At 36.5% G+C, this 26,922-nt stretch overlaps 1 protein-coding gene across 2 annotated transcripts; it reads left to right on the top strand.

The window, feature by feature from the left end:
* The first annotated feature begins 1,549 nt into the window (after positions 1-1,549).
* Positions 1,550-15,125, top strand: LOC136253362 (ankyrin-1-like). 2 transcript variants are annotated; one of them, XM_066046016.1, is made up of 20 exons: positions 1,553-1,623; positions 6,033-6,344; positions 7,684-8,405; positions 9,888-9,995; positions 10,653-10,751; positions 10,800-10,898; positions 10,957-11,058; positions 11,568-11,666; positions 11,733-11,831; positions 11,905-12,003; positions 12,050-12,148; positions 12,209-12,307; positions 12,370-12,468; positions 12,515-12,613; positions 12,679-12,777; positions 13,863-13,961; positions 14,489-14,590; positions 14,650-14,725; positions 14,775-14,840; positions 14,903-15,125. In XM_066046016.1, the coding sequence occupies exons 1-20, from the start codon at positions 1,608-1,610 to the stop codon at positions 14,917-14,919; spliced, it is 2,610 nt and encodes an 869-aa protein (XP_065902088.1). In that variant the 5' UTR covers positions 1,553-1,607; the 3' UTR covers positions 14,920-15,125. The 2 variants fall into 2 exon arrangements, with proteins under 2 accessions (XP_065902089.1, XP_065902088.1); XM_066046017.1 differs by lacking the exon at positions 6,033-6,344 and having other exon boundaries at positions 1,550-1,623.
* Positions 15,126-26,922: the final 11,797 nt, after the last annotated feature.

The raw sequence follows: 26,922 nt of genomic DNA, 5'->3' as shown, positions 1-26,922 counted from the left end.
GTGTCTTTGATCTCTGCTATTACAGTCTTCTTATAGTGTAATGTAAGCTGTCATATAGGTAAAATTATTCATTGCAATAATGAATCACATTAACAAAATGCCTTGTGAAGAAATTCAATGTGCCTTCGCAAGGCCTCTTATGAATATATTTGGCACTTATATGGCTTTCATTAGTTAAATAAACTGCTAGCTGACCACCTGTAAGGGAATTACAAGTATATGGTTTCCTACTGAATTACTCTTAAGACAACAGGAGAAATATTTTTAAATATCATCAAAACTCTCTAATAAAGCAGTCTCAGATTTCTTGTAATGTACACAATAAGTGCTTCTAAAAATAATTATCGTTGTAATTTTTTATTGATATTATGACTGATTACTACTACTTCTAAACGCTTCACTTGCATTTTCTGAAGTTTAACAGTGAAACATTGTTGGAGAGTAGTCTAGTGATTATTATGAATATTACTAGCTACTAGATATAATAGCTAGAGTGTACCATGTTTCAGAGTGGAACTTCCCCTTTTCAAAATCTGGATCCGCTCCTGGTAACTATTCTGAAAAAATCCTCCAAAGCTTATTTTCATCATTAACCTACGCCTATAAACCCAATCATTCCAGAGCAGAAGGAAACTGGAGTTTGGAGGGATGGGTGAAATCATGTTAGCTACTATTTTATGCTGTTGCATGTCATGGAGATTCATAATTGCCACATTTAGAGGCTGGTACTGAATAATGAGCTTCCTTTCAACATGTAATCACTTACAATGTTACCAAATATGGCTAAAAATGTCAAAATTTTCCTGTGGACACATTCAGTTGATTTGCTTTGCCCTCTGCATGTAATTGCCATGCACTTGCTACTAGAGTTGGATAATATAAATAACACCATGTAGCAAACGTGTTACCAAATTCTACCTCAGAAGGCTATTTTTTTATTAAATTCTACTGTGTCCTAGACCCCCTCTATAGTATGTTCACGTTGAGCTGAATCCTCAATAACTCATGGATACAATTACACACGATCTTGAAATTTGGCTCATTTGTAGTACTGCTTGATCCGCTAAAAATATTTCAAAATTTTGTTGTTCAAATGTTTGACATAATATTTATGGCCAATCAAAATTTTCACAATACATTTCCTATGGAGAAGCCATATAAGTACAGTGTCCATTAGAGCCCTTTCCCGAACTTGTGATGGAGCCAAACTGTACATGTCTGTTGTTGACACCTTTGTTGTTTCCAATAATCATCTGGTTGGCTGAAATGTTAACTCTGTTGAGAAAAAATCCACTTTTAATTTTTAGCTGTTTTTCAGGGTTCAGCTCAACGTGAACATACTATAGTTAGAGCATGTTTTGCATGCTGAGTGCACTTCACACACTGAGTGACTAGATATGCATGCCCCTGTTGTCTATTAAACCTGAAATCCCCTCTGCATGGATCCGCCAGTGTGTATATCATTGAGTTTTTGTGTTGCATTTAGTCACATTTTGGTTTTATAAGGGAGAGAAAATAGACCATTTATTGGTCACGTGATCCAATGAAAAAATGATGCTATAGGGCGTGGCGTGACTGACAATGACGGGCATTACTTTCCTCTAGACATGGACATCAAACCTTGTAAGAGTGTAGTTCCCTGTATTTGATTCTGTGTCGAAATGAATAATATTTCTGTAAGAGGAGTCAGATAATTACCGGCTGAGACCTCGTCCCTACACGGCCCCATACCGTTAAGAATTAGTCTGGCGCGGCCGCCCCTTCGCATAAAGAGGAAGGTTCTGGTCACTCTAGCACACAAAATTTGTAGCCTGTTACCGAAAACAGGTAACACCAATCAGATCGCGTTGTTGGTAATTACTGAATTTTTGTGACGTTTGTTTATAAGTTACCATAGATACGTAATGAGTGAAAGAAATTATCGCGAAGTTTCATGAAGATGAGATATGATTGAGGCTGCTAGTAGTCGTCTATACGGTGTAACTGAGATCTGCTTACTTTGTATGGTCGTCAGACATGTTATTCTTGTTGCCATTGTTGTGATGTCATTGTTTAATTACATTCCACCGCTACAAATTTGTAATGCTAGAGTGATCAGACCCTTCCTCTTTATGCGAAGGGGCGGCCGCACCAAACTAGTTAAGAATAACGTCCAGTCATAGGAAATCAATGTTTTCTCCTCAAATGCAGTAAAGTATAAAGTGCCATCCCGATCCGCATTTATGCAGATTTACTAGAGATGAGAGCAGCAGGTAACATTCCACTATGTCAAGGGGGTGACATACAGGCACTCACTGTAGGTAGATCTGCGACCGCGGTCAGAGTCTAAGTCAAAGGTCAAGGCCACCAAATTCGTGCTAAGTCAACGGTCAAGGGTAAAAATTTCTAACCCACAATCGAAAAGTACTAAAATATCGTTGCCAAGTCACCGGTCAAAGCCTATTGAAAAAGGCTCTTGGTCACAGGTCAAGACGAAATTTCAGCCGGTCAAGACGAAATTTCAGCCGGTCAAGGCGAAATTTCAGCTGGTCAAGACTTTGACCGCAGTCGCAGATCTCCCTACAGCACATACCTACGTGACACCCCATTGTATGTTTAATTTCTTCTTAATGGCCATCCTGACATCGATAAGGCCAATGAAACATGTAATTCAATGGAATTAATGGAGTTTACTTGTCCACTGGGCACATTTCTTCATCATCTTGAATTTGTGAGAGACCGCAAACAATCTAAGGAAGAATTTCTCTAAACCTTGTCAGAATTATATCGCTTAGGAATCACATTACTAGTGACACCATTGAGCTTAGTGTTCTGGACCACTATTACCATCATCATTAACGGCGCTGTATACACCATGAATTTCTTTGATCAGTTAATCTCAAAGTCACTAGGAAGCTTCTTGATGAAGCTGTAGGGATTGTAATCTCAACATCATGGGAGATAATGTATCTGGCTATAATTAAGTTCACTATTTTTATTTTCCTTGTGACGCCCATTTTTGGCAGTAGCCATATGTGGTCACATGAGTCCAAGGACACATCACATTAATCATTAATTTATAAGTGTATTGTTCATGCCTTTTACATCAATAATGATGGTTCTCTCTTCTCAGTGGCAAGTCCGCAGGAGAGGAGTCCTTGAGATGTGCTGCCCGATCACAGATTTGTACCTAGCATATGTCGCCTGAACCTTGTCAGTACCATTCTGTCAGAAAAGTTCAGAACGGGCCACACTGAACTCACTGAATTGGAGTACTATTGAAACCCAAAGAACTAGCTAGCTAACATCTTACATATTATTAATGACTACATTTGCTGACCTCACTAGCTATAGGTACTGTATATCTCAACATTCCACATGAGCCACAAGGTACTGGACCATAATGTAGTTAATCTCAGCTGAATCTCTTCATCATGATCTTCAATGCGTACCTGGTGGCAATTATTAATTGATTATTTATATGGTTTACAAAATACACCCTGTAAACTGTAACAATAGCTAGCTGATAATGAAATATCCCATCTTGCAAACAAGGATTTCAGTTAAGAAACATAATAGCCATTGACCTTACCACTAAGTTTGGTAAGGCCAATAGCAGTCTATACGTATCAAAGGAGTAGCTACTTCTTTTATAACTTTTGGGGAGCAAATAACTTAATTTGTCTGCCTTAGTTGCAAATTTAATTGGTAGACAGTCCCCACCTTTGTACATACAGCTGTACTAAGCACCACTAATGAGTGTCTTAGCTTTATGGATCTTTAGCAGTTTTTTTTTGCCATACTAATAGACTATCAACAAAGGTCTAAATGATAAGGTACAATATAGTGATGATAAGTAATCTATTGCTACCATTACTATCTGAGACTATATGTAATTAACTACCATGCCTCATAGTGCCCACCTTTTTAAAGGGTGTGTGGATCAACCAATACTTCTGATACATTGCCATTATTATTTGCAGAGTTTACACAATGCTTACTTACGACAATGGTGGTGATCAACTGGTAGAATACTTTTATGATATGCATGATGTAGATTAGACTGTAAAAGGGGAGGACTGATAAATGCAGGGGGTATAATTGATTTCATTTGAATGTAGAAAAGCATCCAGATTAGCATGTTGTCAGGTTCCCAGGCAGTTTTGAGTCGAGTTAAGAGCTGCATAGTTCATAGGTTGTTCTAGGAGATTAGAACAGGAGATCTGAAAAGGGGCAAGCAGTTTTGGTGGAATTCTGTGGCACACAATTAAAGGCTATTCCTCATGATTATTGTTGGTACATATAGGTTTGGTTTGAGTGTGCTGATTTGAAACCATATCAATGTTAATAACGTCTATTTGGTTCCACACTGGGTATACACTTTAAGACAATAAGTTACTCTCTAGGGTTCCTATGGATACAAATACACGAAATGAACGAGAGGAGAAAACATCCTGACCACTGAGAAGACTCCTGTGAGCATTTGAGCATAAATCAGATGGCTGCAGGATCAAGACTGTCCAGGTCCAGTCATATATTTTTTCTCCTTTCTGAAACCATTAATGCGAAAGGTTACTCTTAAAATTTCTCACACTTTATTATAAGTGTATGACTGCTCTATCAGAGTATTTTATTTCTCAGTGGCTTCATAGTTTACAGTTTCTATTAGTACAGCTATAAAACTTTTGTCTTCTTATTTCCCACAGATTTCTATACAAACAGGATGTGGTTTCATAGTCTGTTTTTTGTATACACATGCAGAAGGAAAGAAAGTGGTTGGAGAGAGGCAGCTTTCACTTCTCCAGATCTACCTACAAGACAGTCTGAATCCATATCTATTCGACTGTCATACTGCACCTCCAACATTATAACAAGCAGCCAGTTCTTGTAGAACATCTTGTAAAGTCCTTGCAAGTTAATGATAGATATAATGCTGTATAGCGGTTTAGATGGATCACAATGCTTTTATTAAGGCTTTACAGCACAAGATTTTGCAAACAATGTTCTGTTAAATGCTATAACTACAGTAGCTAATATACAGTACACCATTATCTATCCTTAAATTTTTGTTAGATCTGTCTTAAGTTTCATGAAAATTTAATGCCTTGGAAATAAACTGCTATGTGGTAGCTCTATTACAGTAGCCATGACAATGTCAACTTTTTAACACTGAAACAGAAATGGCCAGTGGTATACTCTGATAGTACAGCAAGCACCACAGGCAACTTGTACTGTATATTAGGGATCATGGCCTTCCTGCTCTCCAAACTCACCAAAAAAACAGCCTCAGTTTCCTTCAAAACAACTTGTAATATATTGATACAATAGATACAGGGTTTTGCATTTGAAAGTCTCAAATAGTGGTAGTGTTGTGTGAGAAATTTGGCTGCTTTGCATAGCTATAATGCATTATTTTAATTCCAAGATGTTTTCATTACTTTTGACGTCATTGTTATTAGTTTATCATGCAGTTCCTTCTTTGTTGTAAAAGATGGTATTAGGTGGGCTACAGTACATTACCTATTGCACAGTAGTAATGGTGCTGATGAATAAAACTTTGGTTTCCAATGTTGTGTTTGCCTTTACAAGTTAATGCATAACATTATATCTTACACAATAGGGAAAGTCCTGCACAATAAGGCAGGTAACAGCGCTATAATAATGTGTTTTCTGTTGTCAGTGAGAAATGTCATGTAGAAACTGAAATGATGTCACATGCATGGCTGGTATAACAGGTACTACTAGCACCGCTACATAGTTTGTACCCATGTGTGGTAAACAGTATCTTACTGATGCATTAATAAAACCCATCATGTTGTTTTGATGACAAATTTATTGCACAAACAAACAACTAATGGGTTGTGTGAATTTAACAAGTACTTAAGTATGAATTTTACTATCCAAATACTGAAATATTTAATGAAAACCCAAGAATTTGCAAAATTATTTTTTGTATTTGAAATGAATGATGTAAACAATATATAAGTTGGTTCACAATTTTTATGGACACAACTTAAAATTCTAGACTTACTGCAGATGCAATTATTTTACAGCTGGTAGTTTACCACTTGAAAATGGTAATCACAATCAACTCAGTTTAAAGGATTTGAACAATGTAAAGCGACATGAAGCTAGTGGAGTAGCTATCAGATGGTATGAACTTGGAGTGGAATTGTTGGATAGTAGCACTGCTGTATTGGATGTGATTAAAACCAGCCATCAACGTGATGATGATCGGTGTAGTGAAATGTTTAAGACATGGCTTGAGATGAAACCTGATGCCAGTTGGAGTCAACTAGTCACAGCACTGACTAATATTGGAATGAATACTGCAGCAGATAACATTCGACACAGTATACTGACAGGTATACAATTGCTCAAACATGTACTCTTTCCAATCATGTATTATGTAGTAGGGTTGAGGCTTGAGTTTGAGCTTATTACACCTTTGAGCACTACTAATAAAACAAACTTATTATGTTCAAAATTGTGCGATTACATACAGTATGTTTGAGAGCTGATTGTATTTTAGTTAGAGTAAGTGACTTCTATTAAAGCATCTTGATCTCAATTCTAAAAATCAGCCAAGAAATAGTATTATAATGTGTAGTGTGTTCAATATATTTGCTTTCATTTTGGCACATGCATTGTGCATTTCTTAAAAGTCTTGATAATTGTCCTATTACTCAGGCATAATGCTTGTTCCTTTTTTAGCCTGTTATGCTCATAATTATTATAGGCACACGTCTATAAGTTACAATTTTAGCTAAACATTTGCAGAAAATTTTAAACGGTTATAGGATAGGTAGTAACTTATAAGGTAGTTTGTAAGTGAAACTTCTTTAGATATTAAAATGCATGATATGTACTTGTTTTACAAAACTGCAGGATTATTTGTGTGACAAAATACAGTGGAACCTGGACACCACGTATCTGGATTCTTGGTTAAATTAATAAACTAATGTCCATCTGGTTCCACATGGGTACTTTGAGATAATAAGTCACTCTCTAGAGTTCCTATGGATACATACATGTAAAATTTACAAGGAGAAAATGTCCTGACCGCTTGGCAGACTCCTGTAAGTGTTTGAGCGTTAATTGGATGGCTGCAGGTTCGAGGCTGCCCAAGTCCAGTCATTGATTTTTTCTCCTTTCTCCACCTTTTCAAACACACTCATGTAACAAATTACAATTAGTGTCTGAACGCAACGCATATTTACTATTGTGTATAAATAACCTTAATGGTATAAAGAACATTTTTAATACTATCAACTACCCTTAGGCTAATAGAATAGTCACTTCTCTAATAAAGCAGTCATTTCTGCAGTTTGGTTTTATTTATTTATTGAGGCTTTACAGCACAAATGTTGAAGGTCTGTAGGACACCTGGTCCTACAGCCTGTTTAATGTAGAACAGTTATTTGTAAGGTTTGGTGTCACAAGGGCATATCCAGGGCAAACCTAGCTCTATTAGATTATCTCAATTCTCTGCAGTACTACTGTAAATTCTCATCATTAAAATACTATTTCCTAACTTCTACCAAGGCAGCTGCCTTAGTTGACTTAATAGTAGCTATGCTACTGGTGTGGTTGACCTTCCTTGGGCTTATTTTTGAACATGAAATTTTTTAATCAATCACAAGTTTGTTTACATATTATGTATTCGCATGACAAAACTCATTTTATACAATTGTTGCGTTACAGGAACTACTGAGAGAGTGAAACACCAAACTATATCTGTGATTACTTCACCTACTTCTGCTAGTGCTGAGTTTGGTATACTAATGTCCAAAATTATCAGAGAGCTACAACAAAATGAAGATGACAATTTGGACAGAATAAAATGTGTTTGCTGTTTCCTTACACTTGGCAGCAATTCAGACATATTGTTATTTAATGATGATCAACGTGAGGCAATAGAAGCATGTGCAAAAATCAGAACACTTTTTACGGAAAAGTTACGTAATTGCTGGAAATGGAATGACATCTCTTCATTAAAAATGATTATTCAGTCTTTAAACAATTCAGATGTATGTATGAGATTGATAGATCAGTATGAGAAGAAGATTGATGTTCAAATGAAACTTAAAGAAATATATATTCATTGTGAAGAAGAACATCAGTCACTTCCTCAAGGATATCATAAAATGGTTGCAATAGTAAACAACAAAATGTTCTCAACAATCACAATAGAAGAACATGACAAATTAAAGCAATTCATTTCCAGGCACTGTGGAGTAGAGACTTATGTGATGTCTCCATCAAAAGTTTTGGAATACAGTTCTGTGTTACTTGAATGGCTCATACCTATCACTGCTGTGGCACACATGGTGGAAGTGTCCCAAAGAAATGTTGATGGGTTTACTAGGGAAGCTTTTATGTTCTTGAAAATATCATCCAAAGTGATATTTGATTACAGAAATATTGTAAGATTCTATTATTTTTTAAGTGTTCAAGATGTGAATTGTGTATGTCATGTACCTGCAGGACATGTTTTGCTTTCAAAGTCGGAGTAAAATGTTTGCCATTGTTGGATGCACATTATTTGTTTGTATTGATGAATATTCTTGCTGCGTTCTCTATATTCTTCAACACTGACGTATAGCATTGCCTTAACTAACCAATATAATTTTAATAATGGAGTGAGACCTCTGTTATCTGAACAGCACTGCTGTACCAGCTCAGTTCACAAAAGTGTTCAGATAAGTGAAAATGTTGGATGAATGAAATCCTAGTTGATTATACAGAGCTCCATTTAAAACATACAGTTACTCTAAACACTGAGTTGTATTGTACCTAGCTTCAGTAGATCTTTGCAACGTGCTTACTGTGATACTGTTGACTGTATGAACAGACAAATAAGGAGGTTCATTAAATGCTTGTAAAATTCGTACTGGACATTGTCATCTGTGCAAACAAATGAGGAAGTTTGGTTTGATAGCACCAGTAGTAGGGATGGGCAATTATTTGGTAATCATAATAATCGCAAAATTTTATTGGCAATAATTAGCACTGTCTAATTTTCGTCAACTAGTGATAATCGATATTGGCAATTACAGTGTAATAATTGTGATAATCGAGAAACGAATAATCATTTTTGGTTACAGTGGTTAAATGGACTGATAATTGTGACAATGGCTCATGACAATAATTGTATAGCAGAAATGTTTAAATCGTCCATTAGCTCATAACATGATTTATCATGTGAAGTTTGGTTTGATAGCACCACTTGACTTCATATTTATTCGTTATGACACTGACCAAATGTGGAGAACTCTGGCTAGTGTGGGATTGTTCAGACTTGTTCCATTTAGAAAAACCTCCATATACATATAAGGATAAAGAGTTTTGTACCAATAGTCCTGGCTCCATACATACATATTTACCTCTTAGACTAATAGTAGGAGAAAGCCTCCACATTAAAGCTAAATTGAACCAAGACTTCTAAGTTTCAAATTGTCCACAGGATGTAGCTAGGTTCCAATTTGGTCCATGCAAAGTATACCTTCTTGAATAAAGTTTGTGCTACTATAGCTATGGTATCATTTATGTGACCAGATTTACGAAAAAGTACAGTGGAACCTGTCTAAGCTGGTAACCTTCGAGCCAAGATTTCTTGGCCTTAATAGACAGGTGGCTGCTTTAGATAGGCGGATTAGTGTATAAACTTCTCATTAGGGGAATTTAAAGCTAGTCTTTTTAAAGAGGTGGCCTTTTTATACAGGTGATCGCTAAGACAGGTTCCACTGTACCTTTTCACACACAAAATTTGACCTATTTTTTGAACTTCGAAGTTTCATAACTTTTTATCATGGCATAATTATAATTACCTGAAATTTTCCATGAGAATGAATAGCTACATCTTTCCTTTTACTGTTAATGTTTATAAAATTTTTGTATATCTGTAGGAGAATGAACTTATGAGACTGTTATCAGCTGCTGAAACAGGTGATGTTGTTACTATTGAGAGATTGCTAAATACCAGATATATTGATGTGGACACTTCTGATCCTGAGGTTAGTTTGTGAATTTGTGTGTCCTGTGCATGTGATGATGTTATTGTGTTAGTGTGTAGCAGTAATAACACTACTGTATACGTACAATTTTTGAGGCATGTAATTTTCACAGATTAACAAATAATATTATTATAAGGATTTTCACAATTTTATTTTTGTAAATCACTCGTTATCAATCAGGTTGCCTATGGTATAATGTTGAGCTAATCTTGATAATCATTAATTTTCAAGGATGAAAATTTTGTGGGAAGATGAGCAACCACATAATCCATTAAAGTTGCATCCCTCAAAATTAAATCTTGACTTTGGATCACTGACCTATAGAACATCTACATATAAAAATGCCAGTCAGTTGAACAACTAGGTAACTAATAATTTAAAGCTATTCTGAGCAGTGTTGGGCCAGTACTTTTAAAAAGTAATATTACTTATTACTCGTTACTACCACTGCGATGAAACAAGTTACAGTTATATATTACTTCAGTTTTAAAGCAACTAGTAATTATGTTATATCACATATTGTTAGGTAATAATATTACAGTAACGAGTAGTAATGCGCTACTTTAGTAATGCATCACTTATGTAAAGTAACTATCCATTAGATATTACTAGCGTAAGAAATGTGGCAACATTAAGCTGATTTATTAATTGCTTTAGGATGGAATGACTTCTCTTCATCGTGCTGCTGAAAATGGCCATTCTCAAGTAGTGGAGGTGTTGCTGCAGTCACAAGCAAATGTTAATGCGACTAATGATGTAAGAAATTATAATGCTATTCCTACATTTATGTGCTTTACACTATAGGATGAATGGACTCCTCTTCATTTTGCTGCACAAGATGGCTATTATCAAGTAGTGAATAAGTTGATCAAATCAGATGCAAATGTGAATGCTGCTACTAAAGTTAGGCAGCTATAGTAAATGTGATCTGTAATGTAAATTTAACATTGTCATGATTTAGGATGGATGGACTCCTTTACATATTGCTGCACAAAATGGACATTTGCCAGTAGTAGAAATGTTGGTAGTGAAGCAAGAAACAAATGTCAATGTTGTTACTAAAGTAAGACCAAAACAAAACACATGTATACTGAAGCAATGCAATACAATACCACTCAAATTATAAAGTTCACATTAAGTGTGTACATCACATTACGTGTTTGAATATGATAGAATGCCCTGATGGTCATAACAAATCCATAAGTTTCTATTTGTAACAATATTGAATTTTGTTTCTTTTCTGTTTGTAAAAAAGGAGATTTTTAAATAATATATACCCATGCCAGCTGTAGTTTATACAAACATAATTTTTATACATGGTCGACAGCTAGCACTGTACTGTACATAAGCATGGTGGTATGCACTATCACTTTGAGAAATTTGGTAATTATAGAGACAAGCTTGTTATTCACAAGGGGAGAAGAAAAGGAGGGAACTTAATATATATTTCTAGTTGTTTTAATCATTAATTGTAACTAATCCATGTATTTACAGACTATGTGTGTGAAACTGTAAACTGTTTGAACAGTAATACAATCCATTACAAAGTACAGTAGTACATTATCATTGTAGAAAGGATGGAGTCCTCTTCATTCTTCTGCACAAAATGGCCACGCTCAAGTAGTAGAGAAGTTGATTAAGTCAGAAGCAAATATTAATGCTACTACTACAGTAAGGCAGTTATACAGTAATTTCACTAGTTATACCAATTGTAGTGTCAAATTTTTGCCGTTGTAGGAAGGTTGGACTCCTGCACGTGTTGCTGCAGGAAATGGTCATGTTCAAGTAATATCAATTCTTTTGAGAGAAGAGGCAGATATTAATCAAAGTGATATAGTAAGACTGTAATCTTGTGGGTGCATTCCTAATAATACCGGATTTTATTCCTGTCAATCGATATACACAATAGGATGAATGGACACCCTTACATGCTGCCGCACTTAATGGCTATGTTCTAGTGGTTGAAATGTTGATAAAGTCAATAGCAAACATTAATATCACTACTAAAGTAAGTTTCTTAAAAAGCTACAGTATCTTCATATTTGTCACCACAGGAAGGATGGACTCCACTACATTATGCAGCATTAAATGGACATGCTCAAGTAATAAATGTGTTAGCAAAGTCCAAAGCAAATATTGATTTTAAAACTAAAGTACGTCCGTAAATGTACTTAAGTAACTTAATGGAAAATTAATTGTATTTGTCACAATAGGAAGGATGGACTCCTCTGCATTATGCTTCATTGAATGGTCATGTTCGAGCAGTAGAAGTGTTGATGAATTCACAGGCAAATATCAATGTTACCACTAAAGTGAGCTAATAATTATTGTAGCTATTTACAAAAAGTGATGTGTGTGTCCATTACATGTACAGGAAAGATGGACTCCTTTGTATGCTTCTGCACAAAATGGCCATGTTCAAGTGGTGGAAAGATTAATACAATCAGGAGCAAATGTTAATGTTGCAGTAAAAGTAAGCCAACTTGCACAATTGTACACATTTTTGTTTGCCGTAACAGGAAGGGTGGACTCCTTTACATGTAGCGGCACAAAATGGCCACACTCATATTGCTGAGATGTTGATCAAATCCGAAGCGAATGTTCATGCCATCAGTGAAGTGAGCCTTTTGAAATGTTCAGCTACAGTATGTAGGTGAACTCTTTATTTTAAATGCTACTATAGAATGGATGGACCCCTCTACATTGTGTATCAATGTATGATCATGTTAAAGCAGTAGAGAAATTGACAAAAGCAGGGCAAAATATTGATGCCCTTGACCATGTGAGTTACTTGTACACAGTAGCACGATCTTCCTCAAAAAATTTAAAGTACTAGCAATCTAATTAATTTATATGGGTACAGTCATTTCACTGATAGCGATAGGCATAACAGCAGGGAGGACTAGAGCCTCTCCACTTTTATTTTAGAGGGTATTATCTCTTCCAACTTTTAAGAGAATTTTCATTTATAAGCAGAAATTAAGTAAGGTGATCAGCCAAGACAGCAACGGTTCAGTGGTTAAGGATTCAGATGTTAGGTATGGAGGTCCCTGGTTCGAACTGTGGTAAATTTTTTCCAACATTTTTGTGCACCTTTTTACCCCTTGGTGACTGCTATCTCAATCCCACGATTTTACACTTGTTTGGCTTTTGTTTTATAACTTTGTAGCTGTAACTCTATTATTTTTCAAATCATCAAAAGGCACTGCTATGATAATCAGCCTATGTACACAGCAATTTTCAAGTTATTTCCATACTCAGTTTACCCTGTATAGCCATGACAGAAGTTTGATCTTGAATAAACACTCATCAGATTCACAGCAAACTTGGTACGTGAATTCACCTTTACAGTTCATGCTCTTCATTTGTGCCAAAGATCAAGGCAATCGAGTTAGCTGCACATTTGAATTTTTACAAATTGTGTGAAAATAAATCGAAGCCCCATAGGTCCTCTACTGCTTAATAAGAATTTAAAAGTGAAGAAATTAAAATGAAACTTTTAACTCCCATATCTTGCAAATGGCTGGTGCGAATTTAATCAACTTTGCTGTGTGACCTACCTTACCTAGTGTACAGCTATAATGCAAAAATGGTATGCTTTGGATAAGGGGCCATGGAGCTATATACTCACAGTGTGGCATGCTGGCTTTCTTGGCCACATGACACACTACTGTGTGTCTTGATATAAACCCTAGATATCTAACAACCATGCATTATAAAGTTTAACATAATACTGAGGATGCTTATTGAGCACAAAGTATATATACACATTTCAAATTTTGTACTTACACAAATGAAATGTATACTTATATTAGCTACATTTTTTCTGTGTATATGGCTAAAAAGTTTAAATGCTTATATATCTAGGCTGGTGATGTTCCTCTACATATTGCATCAAGAAGAGGAAACCTTGGGGTAGTTGAGGTGCTAGTAGAAGCTGGAGCTGACGTTAATATAACTAACAAAGTAAGACAACCCAATTTCCAGTGTACTATAACATGTAGTGAGTGTTGTACCGATTTCCACTTTTAGACAAAACCGATATTCAATATATTTTTACCCTATCAATAGTTAACTGATACCCAATTGTAGGTCTCTACAAGTTACACTTGCACATACTCCACTAAAAGTACAGCCAGTAAGGCCAATGCTGTGAGGTTATACACTTACCTCAACTCAAACTTGCTAGTAAGTGGGCTAGAGCTTCAACCATCATTTATATTGTGGTTACCACAAAACATAAACAAAATACCTAAGTACATACCGGAGCCTACACCAGCCCTCCAATGGCACTGCAGCTGCTGAAGCTGAACAGACTAATAATCTGCTGGCCACAGCCCATTACAACCGATTTCCGATTATGGTAAAAACAGCTAATTATCGACTTCTACCGATTACCGACCTGATAATCGGTACAACTCTACAAACATGATATGGCTACATAAACCATGCACATGTCAAGATAAAGAATTATGTATACCGATGTATTATAGTTTAACAGATTGCCAATAGAAGAAGCAATACGATGTAAACAGTATCATATTGTTCAGTACTTTGTAAAGGAATTAAAAATGAATATTACTTTGTTAGACCAGGTATGTTGTGATCACATCTCTTATGTGTACTATACTAATGATATTAACCTGAAATTTAGGCAACACAAATACAAATCAGAAGAATTTCTAAGAAGTACTTTAGGCGATCTCTTGGTGAACTAATTGCTGATTATGGTATGCACCATTTAATACATCGTACTATATGGCATACTCTATACTGCAGACGCTGACCAGTCATCTGATACTCATTCTAGTGCAAGTTCAGATCATGAATCAAGTGAAACAGAAAGTATGCAACAATATTGTATATGTATTGATATGGAATGTCCTTAACATAAAATATGTTCATAGGTATTTTAGAGGGATAGCTAGTCGTGCTAATCATAAAGGCAGATTCAATATGTAGAAATTACATTCTGCTGACCATTAATGCTGACTGTACATCTGTAATCATAAAAACATGTTTGCTTTTTGTATAGTTTTATATACATGCAGTGTAACTTTGAAATGTATGTTTGTAGTTAGTCTGGTAGCACCTTCATACCTCAGATCAAATAGAATAAAACGTTTTACAATCAGGGGAAAATCCGGGGTTTGGCAAGGGGTGCACCAGGGTAGTATGTATGTAGATTATGGAGTAGGGGGCCTGGAAGGCACAAAAGATAAAGCTATTTCATATGTTTCAGGACTTAAAATTTAATTTAGAATGGTTTTATGCATAAATGATGTAGTATACATGGACTTCAGAAAGGCATTTGACTCACAATGGCCTTCTTAATAAGCTTTGCTCCATCGGAATAACAGGCAAACTATGGAAGTGGTTCCAAGTCTTGCTACAAAGATTTCAATGTGTTAGAATTGGCGACTCATTATCAACATTTGTAATGTCCCTGCTGGAGTTCCCCAAGGGAGTGTATTAGGACCCCTTTTGTCTGTTTTATTCATAAATGACCTTCCTCAACTCATCCAATCTGCATTACCCTTTGTATTTGCTGATGACACTAAATGTCTACTGGCAATCAGATCCACAGATGATATTGGTAAACTACAAGGCGATGTCAACACTACCGCTATGTGGAGCCACTCTTCAGACTTACTATTTAACGAAGCCAAATTTGTACATGTTCATTTTTGGGCTAAACCACCCTTTGATCTGGACACCACAACATACACAGTTAATGGAAAACCTATAAAGTAACTCTTACAACACAAGGATCTTGGTATCATTTTATCCAGCAATCTCAACTGGACAGATTATTATAAAACTATCACTACTAAAGCATATCAAATTCTAGCAACTCTACATTTCCTTGGTTAGATAATGTACTGTTCACAAATATGGAGACCTCAGCTAATTAGAGATGTAACCACCCTGGAATGTGTGCAGCGTAGAGCTAAATTCATACTGAATGACTACATCGACATCTTATAAATCAAGGCTACAACAACTAAATTTATTACCAACAATGTACATCTATGAACTGAATGATTTAATGTTTCTGATCAAATCCTTGAACACACCAACAGACAACTTTGACATCAGAAATTATATCTCTTTCAGCACCAACAGCACTAGATCCAGAAGCCACTTGAAACTACGCCACCCTAGGACAGTATCCGCCACTCATCATAATTTCTATTTCAATTGAATGGTAAGACTTTGGAATCATCTACCTGTTACAAACTTATCCTTACCACCTTATGTCATCAAACAAAAACTTACAAAACATCTATGGGACCATTTTACAGTTAACTTCAACTCTGATCAATCCTGTTCATTTCAAATCTCATGTCCATGCCACCGATGCTCAAGACAACCAATCTCTACCAATTTTCTCCCCTTTTAATTACTGACACTGATCTGCAAACTAGTAATAAGTACATAGTTACTCTACAAAGTTAAGTAAATTTAGTTGTAATGTAGTTAATTAATGTATGGCTGACATTTCTGGCTGTGGGCACAGGTTGCCCACAGACCTTTGATGCTGGTGCATCAAAAATAAATAAATATCTACTTTCTAAGTGGACTATATTGATCAAGAGTTGTATAGGGATAAGTGACAGTCATGAGTGGTTTAGCTACTGTACAGGTTGTTGCTACAGCTATAATTATTGTTCACTTATTGAGTGCCAATGAGTTTCATAATTATGCAAGACCGTGTCATTTACAAAGTATCCTTAGAAGGCTAATATAAGGTGCCATGCATAGCTAGGATAGTACTGCAGATGCTAGTTTTTTCATGCTTGGCAACCATGGAGGATTCTCAATAGCGTATGTGGTGACTGTTCTATTAGAGTATTTGACTGACTATAAAAGTATATTGATCTGGTATGTTTTCGGGAGGTACAGGTGTGGGGACATGTGCCTTCTATACTGCACCCCCTAGTTCTGCTCCTGGCAATGTAGTACGCCGGATTAATTCTCCTGGGAGTGTAGAGTTGCACATCAAAGATCAAACCGCATGGATGCAAAACTGAAGTGAACATGAATGTAGCATTAAAAAGTTTATTATAAACTATGAAATGTAAAATAATGCCGTTGTGGTAATCCATGCTTGCATGTGTTTTAGTACTACAACTAGAGTTGGGGTTACAGATGTAGAAACTGAAATCCGAAACAGGTACCTTTTTACACATTCTACATGTCAGCAAACAAAATGATGTAACACTTGACTCCTCAACCTGCTCTTAGTTTCAAAATGCAGCCAGATACTTTAGCTGCACTTTCATGCCATTATATGCAATGATAAAAAAACTTATCAAGCTTTAAAGTTCAAAAAATGGGTGTTTGTGAAAAAGGTACCTTTTGCAAATCTGGTAACTATATAGTACTAGCTTTATGCAGCTTCTTACTTTTCAAATTGCTGGGAGTGGTCCATTGAGTAGACATCATTGGTTCTTCAAAGTTTAGTGTGAAGCAAAATTACAGTAGCTACTGCCTGAAAGTATGTAGTTCATGAGTCTAAACCTTAGGCCAGGCAAACTTGATTACAGTACTTGTTTCTCATCCACAAAAAATTGGATTTCCATGCGGGTGGGGGGTCATTTTTCATTATTCATTAATACTCCAAATTAAGTTCTCTGTTACTATGAAGGCTAGCTCAAAGCCTAGTATTTATGTTTTACCATTATTTCTGAGGTGCAAGTGACATTTGCTGTGCTGTAAAATGATAGCCAGCCTTCTTTGCACCAAAATATGAGTACATGTGATTGATAACAGCAATAATGAAACTAGAGGCAGCAGGGTAAAAAGGGGTGCAGGCAGGGATGAGAAAACAATTAATTAAGTTTGCCTGGCCTTAACGGTAGTAAAATTATTGTGTATTGTTGTGTATAGTATATTCAAGCATACATGGTTGATAGTTCACTTTAAAAATTACAATATACCATGTAAGGATCTATTAAGGAAAGCCAGACCATTCATATAGATTCTTATAGTTTTCTGTGTAAAGCTTTCATACAATGATCTTTTGTCATGATAATTACTGGAGCTACCCAGCAAGAACCCATGCAAATACTGCAAATAGCTAAGCATGCAATATAGCTGTTGGTAATAATTTATACCCATACATCTCATACAGTTTAACATATAACAATTGTACTATTGACATACTGTATGATCATCTGATATTGCTAATGAATTAATAGCTAATGTACAAAAAGAACTACCAAAAAATTCACGAAGATTGCATCCATAATATTTACAGGCTTGAGTCTGATTAAAATCTACCCATGCCATTATATGCCATAATTAGAGCTATACAATTTAATAGCTATATAGCTAGCCTAAAATTAATTTGTCAAATACTTTTGTACGTACAAAAAGCTAATAGAAATTTTAAAAGACATACTGTCATCGTTTGAAACTCATCCTAGAATTGAAACTGTAATATTTAGTAGGTTAACTTTCTGATTAGAGATTAAAAGTGCTAATACCTTTTTCATGTAAGAGTATTTTCATGATTACACTGAACTCAGTTAATAGTTGATGCAAATACCTAGCATGGACATGTACAGCACTGTTACATTTTGATTAACTTTGCACCAACTACTTATCTGCCTTTTAAGTACACACTAAATTGGATATTTACTTTTAAGCAGTACTTCAAATTATTCCTAAAGAAATATGCCACTAAACTCTCCAACAAAATATTTATATTAAAAAGCTTGTCTATAATTTACTACCTGATCGAAGTTCTTAACTCATTTTACGAGAAAATCACCCATAATGTCACACATGAAATAAAAGTATTTAAATTGTAATTCAACGAATTGAGAATTGATGTCATTAACAAGTGGATTTGTACCAAGAAGCTTATTACTTAATCATTGCATATTTTATGTGTCAAATGCACCCATATAGGTGATTTTCTAAACTTCAGTGACAAACTTCTTTGCTAAGTTATAGTGATTATAGATAGCACTGTCACTTAGCCACTGTTTTGTAAGATAGGAAAAGGCAGCTACTTACAAGAACAGGTACATACTGTGATGGATATCCTAAGTTGATGTGTATACATGCCATTATAACCAAAGAAGTATACATGCTATGAAGATGATCTTGATGAAGATGATCTTAATTTAGCTCTCATAATTTTATTTCAGTGCGTAGACATCTGTACAGCTGAACCCTGTGTTATTGATAGACTGATGAAGTCGGAACTTCTATAGTGCCTCAACTACATGCAGTGCTCCCTCAGTTATTCAAACCCTCTATTACCCGAACACTTGGATATCCGAACAGTAGAAATGATTGCTCTATTAGAGTATTTTGTCCAATACGGATGTTCTATTAGAGTATTTGGACAAGGCTCTGTATATAAATGAATGGGCTTTGACTATCCGAACTTTTTGATTATCTTAACATGTCTTGATAATGATGAAGTTGAATATTGAGGAGCACTGTAGTTGCTCAGAATAAGTTAATATGGCTGGCCACTACAGGTAGTTAGTTTACAGTGACATTAATAAATAAAGACAGATGGTATATGATTTGACTGCAAACTATGACAACCATCATTTACACAATGTGCTTTGAAGGGAAGAGATGCAATTAAGCCAGAGTCAAATATCCTTAATCAGTGAAATGGTCTATTAGGGCATTTAACTCTAAAGGGACTGTTCTAGAGTGTAGGAGGCATTTTTCTGTTGCAGTTTGCATTTTCCACTGATTATTCTATTAGAGAGTATTAATCTGTTTTCAAGGTGTTAATATTTTGAATTATCCACATAATACACTAGCACATGCTGACATAGCATTCTAGCCTATTTATTATGCTGGCATATTTGCTGCAGGCCGAGACATAATACATAAATGAGATTTTTTAGAGATACCAACTTCATATTTGAAGCATATACTTTGACCATAATTATAATGTTTAATGGTTGATTGATTATATACCTGATTGTGATCTAGTGTGGTTTTGGCTCTCCACAGGTTCTTCCAACTGACACTGGCTACAAGTTTATGTAGCTATTTATCCATCTACTCTTGTTACCTGATTTGATATCTGATCTTGTCTATAGTTAGGCCATCATTGTTATATTCCTTCCACCCACATCATTTTTTTTAGGTAACCGCACCAAATTTTAATTGATTATACAGTAGATCACGTGAATGCACTATTTCATGATAGGAGGAGGCACAGAGTGACCAAGTTTTAAGATAAATGCATTATCTGTGCATGGAAACATAGCAGAAGGTTGGAAGTTCTTCCTCTGTGTTCAACAAGATGCATGGGTGTACAGCCCTGGCAGCCTTCAAGATCAAGATACTCTAATAGAGCAGTCAGAGACTGAAATAATAGTATAGCGGCACAACCAAAAAATCGTGCACTTTTTCATAAAGCCATGAAACTTTCCACATAAATGGTACTCCTCAATACATGTATTTTTAGATATAGTGCCATCGCTGATTCGACCTATGGTGACCTTTACGGCCATTTTTGCACAGAAAATTTATCATTTTTGTCTTTAACTCCCTGGGGCAATAATTAACTTGCTAAAACATGATACCAAAATAAAGATCTTGTTGATAGAAACAACTTGGTTTTTATTTTAAGTCAATAGGTGAATTCATTCTTATTTTTATTAGCTACAAAATTTGATAAATTTATGCATGATTATCTGCCCACAGGTAATTCACACCTCAAGGGCAGGTAAATTTATCAAATTTTGCAGCTAGTAAAAATGATCATAACTTTGTAATGAAATCACCAATTGACTTCAAATAAAAACCAAATTGTTTCTATCAGCAAGATCTTTTGTTTGGTACCATGTTTTAACAAGTTAATTATTGCCTCAGGGAGTTAAAGATCAATTTTCTGTACAAAAATGGCCGTAAAGGTCACCAAAGGTCAACTCAGCGATGGCGCTATATCTAAAAATGTATGTCATGAGGAATACTATTTATGTGGAAAGTTTCATGGCTTTATGAAAAAGTGCACAATATTGCCAATTTTGGGGGCTACGCTGCTATACTATAACTAGAGTTAAGTGTATTATAATTAATAATCAATATCACCTCCCGCCCGCAATAATCCGCCATAATCTTTTGTTCTGTTGGGTGATGGGAAACAAGCAATATAATAATGATGGCCTTAGGTGTTCATGAAACTCCACAGGTCCTTTCTAAGTGACTTTGGTTTCAAAATTATGCGCAATAATTTGGAATGTAAAAGTACTTCAGATAAGACCCAAATACCAGACTGATCGGTTCAGCCATTCAACAACTACAGATGGCCGGAAAAAAAATCGTCCAGTTATTGATGTATCACTGTATAGAGGTTGAACACTTTGACTATAATGGCGAGCTATAATGGTGGGATAAACCAGCTAGCACCCCCTTTTAATTGAAGAAAGTTCTTTCATATTGTACCCTTTATATCATTAACTATAAAAAGACGTCTCAAAACTATCATATACATGCGGAGATTTGGACTGCATGGGCAGGGGTGCATAGATCCATCTGCTCGAAAACATTAGTTAATGGCATGTAAGGAGTTACTGCAGACAAAACGGACTATACCTGGATCAAACAGCAGTAGCACAATGTTCACAGCAACTGTTTCCATCATTTAAGTGGCTGTGGAGATCTTGTAGATGATGCGTTGGCTTCCCAAAAATCAAAGCCTTTTCAAATAGCGGTATCCGGAAATTATTATTATTATTATAGGTAATAATTGTAGAACTCACATGAGTGAATATGTTACAATAGGTGTAATAATTTAGGCTAAGTTACAATCTAGTGTTATTTAAATGTTCCTTAAAAGTATCTAAATTGTTACAATTTATAGTATCTATAGATAGATTGTTCCATAATCGGATTGATGTAGGAAAAAAGCTGTAGCTACTTGTATGCATCAATAGCTGTGTCTGGCTGTATAAATTTAAGGTCACTGCCCCTGGTATGCCTTGTTCTATGTGTTATATAGCTAGGTAGTGAGACATCCACGCTGCTATGAATAATTTTGTGCAACATTTGAAGTCTTAGATGTTTGAAGTGTGTTTCATGGTATTCCAATTAAGACGTAATAACATGTTTGATACACTGCTAGTGTGGTAATAATCATGCATCACAAAACGAGCTGCTCGTCTTTGTACAGACTCCAGTTTGTTAATTGACTGTCTGCTATATGGTGCCCAAGCTGTAGCTGCATATTCCAAAGTGGATTTGACGTATGTAAGATACAGATCTTCTTTGATTTTATGTGAGCAGTTTGCAAAATTTCTCCTTACAAAACTTAATACAGAGTTTGCCTTTTTGCACACGTTGTCCACGTGCTGGTTAAAAGATAGCTTGGAGTCAATTGATACCCCCAGGTATTTGGCACACTCGACCATAGTAAGTTGTTTTCCATGAAGAGTGTAATTAGGGTTTGTTTAAGAGTTATTGATATAACCATACATTTATCGATGTTGAAAGACATTTTCCACTCTTTCTCCCATAGTTCCAAAAGTTGCAGATCGTCTTGCAAGGCTCTAACATCTGTATAACTGTCATATAGTATGCAGTCATCAGCGTATAAGCGACAAATAGAGCTTAATTTCTGTACAATATCATTTATATATATAAGAAATAGAAGAGGACGCTAGCACAGAGCCTTGTGGGACACCACTTAAAACATTACAAGGGGTGGAGGTGCATCCACCACACACAACACTTTGTGTACGTCCAGTCAGAAAAGATGTGATCCAGTTTAGTATACATTACCTCTAACTCCATAATAGTTCAATTTTAGAAGTAAGTGACGGTGTGATACTTTGTCGAAAGCTTTACTGAAATCAAGTAAAATCATGTCTGTTTGGCTTTTTTGATTTAAATTGTAAGTTAGATCATGGATTGTTTGCAATAACTGTAACTCAGCAGAACGCCGTTTCCGAAATCCAAATTGCATGTCTGATAAGATATTTTTTGATTCTATGTGTGACATGATATTGCTGTATATAATATGTTCCATGACTTTACTACATACGCTAGTAAGAGACACTGGCCGATAATTTGATGGGTCCTTTCTATTTCCTTTTTTGAACAGTGGGCAAATTAATGCTTTTTTCCATTCTGATGGTACTGTACATTGATTTAAGGAGGCAGAAAAAAGTAGCTGGAGACAAGAAGATCAACGTTGAAACCGGGTCACTACTGCTGACCCGGATGACCCACTGACCCGGATAGCAATCCGGGTCAGACCCGGATGTGACCCGGATTAATTAAAGCCGAGACGTGTTTCGGCTAGTCTCGGGTGAGCGAACGAGTCTACATTTTGAGCGTTCGATTCGTGTTGAGTAAATATTGCAACCTCAGCCTAGCTGTAGGTTGAAGACCAAAAAAAAAAGGTCTTCACCTACTCACAATAGCTACCCCTCACCATAGATACCCTCAGTTTCGTGCTACATACTGCACTTACTAACAAATAGGCGTGGCTGAGCATATGTTAATAGTCATACCTGATCGTTGTATACCACTATCAGTTCCAGTATCATATACTCGTTCCAACCACTCCCTCAAGCTATTTCACTTACCAACAAGAATCGATGTTTACAAATACTCTTTCTTACCACGAACAATTATTCAATGGAACCAACTACCTATCTCTGATATTGACAAGACTGACATTGACACTTTTAAGAACAATCTGATTGGTATTGTGTGTAATTGTAATGAACATTAGCGTGTTGCCCCTGGTGGGCTTTGCTAATTAATAATAATAATAATAATAATGTCGGTAATGCGATAAGTGGGCGTGGCTCACGAAAGAGCTACGCGATAGCGTTTATAAGTTCCACGTCGTCAAACGAACAATTTCGTTTCTCACGTGATCCAATCCGGGTCAGACCCGGATAAATTGTAAACCGGGTCAGACCCGGATGACCCGGAGAAAATGTGACCCGGATGACCCGGATGACCCGACCCGGTTTCAACGCTGAAGAAGATACCTCAGTTGCTAGAACTTTCAGTAGTTTGGTAGGGATGCGGTCAGGACCTGAAGACTTGGTGGGATCGAGATCATTTAGTAAGGTGGCAATACCAATTCAACAAAAGAAATATCTTGATATGGACTATCTCCCATGTGTGGCAACTCTGAACCGTCGTCCCTAGTAAACACTGACGAAAATTACCCATTTATTTTTTTATTTTTTATTTAGCTATTTATTTATTAATGCTTTACAGCACAAGTGCTGAGGGTCTGTAGGACGCCTGGTCCTACAGCCCGCTCAAAGACCCTAGCTACTTAGACTTTAACTACTTAAGGTGTGTTTGAAAAGTTGGAGAAAGGAGAAAAAATCCATGACTGGACCTAGCCGGGTAGCCTCGAACCTGCAGCCATCCGATTTACGTTTGAACGCTTACAGGAGTCTACCAGATGGTCAGGATGTTTTCTCCTTGTTATTTTCATGTAATTATATCCATAGGAATTCTAGAGAGTAACTCATCTTTAAGTACCCCAAGTAGAACCAAATGGACACTAGTTTATTTATTAATGCTTTACAGCACAAGTGCTGAAGGTCTGTAGGACACCTGGTCATTTAGAATCTCAAGATTTCATCTGATTGTCAGCAGCGGCGGAGGAAGTAGTTGATATGAGGGGGGGCTGGGCTGACCCAGACTTATTTCTATAGTTTGGCAAAGTGAGACCAAAAAAAAAAAAAAAAAATAGGTCGCAACCAACTGACAAGAGCTTTTCACCTCACCAGCTACCATTTCTAGCTGATAAACTACATAAAAATCCTTTCATAGCTCGTTACACACTGACTACTTTATTAGAGTGACTGCTCTATTAGAGTATCTCGATCTTTATCACGGTTTTCAGCCCCACTCCAAGAAAGATAATTTCGGTGTGATATCATTCTGAGGGGGGGCTTTAGCCCCCTAGTCCCCCCCCTTTCCGCCGCCTATGATTGTCAGTATAGTTGGTGCCATTCTTGTGCAGTGCTCCCAAGCCACAATAATCTGTTCGTAATGATTTGATATGTCGAAACAGCCGTTTCTTCTTGCCATTTTGATACGGGTCATATATGTAAATAGTAGTCAACGAAACACGCTGACTTCAACGAGCGATATCTTTCAAACCAAACATAGCTGAGACTCCAGATTTTTATCAACACACGACCATAGACTGATGTTACATGCCCTAGAGTTTGTAGGAAATCGGAGCTGTAGTTATTTTTTTTTTTATTTATTTTTTTTTTATAAAGAAAATAAGATTAGAACATACAAATAACAGTTAAACAATTAAATCAAAAACTGAGTCTCTGATTGCACCTAGGCCACAGGAGCACTTTTGATGTAACGACCTTGTGAAGATCGTGCCGAGGGGTCCGTCACTAGCAAAATCATCGACGATATTCGGAATATGGGCATTGTATTCCATGATATTCCATATTCCTGCATATTTCAGATTATATTTCAAATATTCGCGATATTCTTGCATATTCCATAATTCAATTGGATTCCACAATATTCCTGAATATTCCTCTACATTCCATCCATGTATTATTTATTTAGGCTACTGGTTCATATCAAATGAAGTGCTTTTCACACAGTTGGGACGATTACGCCGAGGATTACGCAGTACGAGCAATGATGGTTAGCCAGCATGTTGCAATGGAGCCAGCGAGGAGCGGGCCATTTTATATAGACTCAATCAGTAACTGAGCTGGCCAAGACGAATGTAAGTATAACCCCTCCAGCCAAAACAACTGCTTACCAACAGAGCTACAGCTACTTTCCGCGAACCATCAAGCAGTGGAATAACCTTGGGAATAAGTGAGGAGAACAAGAAGTTTGATATAATTGACGCCCGCCGCAGATAATTAAATGATGTAATTTTATATCACGTGATAAGAACAATACGAAAATACACGTACATATACGGAAATATGATTTGAATATATTCCATATTTCAGTTCTGATGTTCGACGATATTCCTGCCAGTGACGGACCCCTCGGATCGTGCTCCTCTAATGCATTGGATTGCTGAGCGCAGTAAACAAAATGACAATCTACATCTAATCCATCCTAGTACTGTGGCATAAGGGTCATTCCATTTGTCAGACAATAAACTCGCCAATCGCTTGTAAAAAACACTGGCTTCATGGCCCATTCCCCGGGAAGCAGAGAACACTATAGAGGGGTAAAAGAACTGTGTTCCACTTCACGGATTCGCAACTCATATGCTCTCTTCTTTGTTATTTCGTGTTTCCTGTAACATGACTGAAGGGTGGTTCCACTGTTGGATGGTGCAAGTGGGTTAAAAACTCTGACGTCCGTATAACATTTTTCATAACGACCGCCCCAAAATCCATTCATGGCAATGTCCAAGCGTGCGCCATCCTGAGTGTTGGCTGTCTTCTGTTGAAATCTTTCATCACTTAGAGGCTGCAGATGAGGCTCAACCTCCACATCATGGCACACTTCAGATAACAATTCAGCTGTGATATCCCTCACTTCGTTGTGGCGTATTGAAGCGGGGAATCCACCCTTTGGACAAGATAGGGCATGATCAACAGAAAAATTGAGTTCAGGGCCACTGTCCGGATTATTGATCGCTTTGTCCGGTTATTGATTGCTTTTCCCGACAGACATATTGGCTTCGTATTCCTAGCTGCTTCAACCATTCGGGCTGAAATTTTATTTTTGAAATACTTTAGCCTAGACCTTTATACGCTCCAAATTTTAGACTGATCGGTTTATCCGTTTGGCAACTACAGGTGTCCGGGAAAAGGATCGTCCGGTTGATGACTTAAGTTACTCTACGGCTCACCTGTACGAGCGCGTCATGCCAATGAGAAGCGAGCACGTGTGCAGTAATTTGTTGCTAGGAGACATGGTTGGAATTACCATGCGCGTTTATTACAATTAGTCACGTGAA

This window comes from Dysidea avara, chromosome 4, assembly GCF_963678975.1.
Source record: "Dysidea avara chromosome 4, odDysAvar1.4, whole genome shotgun sequence".
NCBI classification, from domain to species: domain Eukaryota; kingdom Metazoa; phylum Porifera; class Demospongiae; order Dictyoceratida; family Dysideidae; genus Dysidea; species Dysidea avara.
The sequence above is the reverse complement of the archived record's forward strand: the minus strand, read 5'-3'. Positions and strand labels throughout refer to the sequence as shown.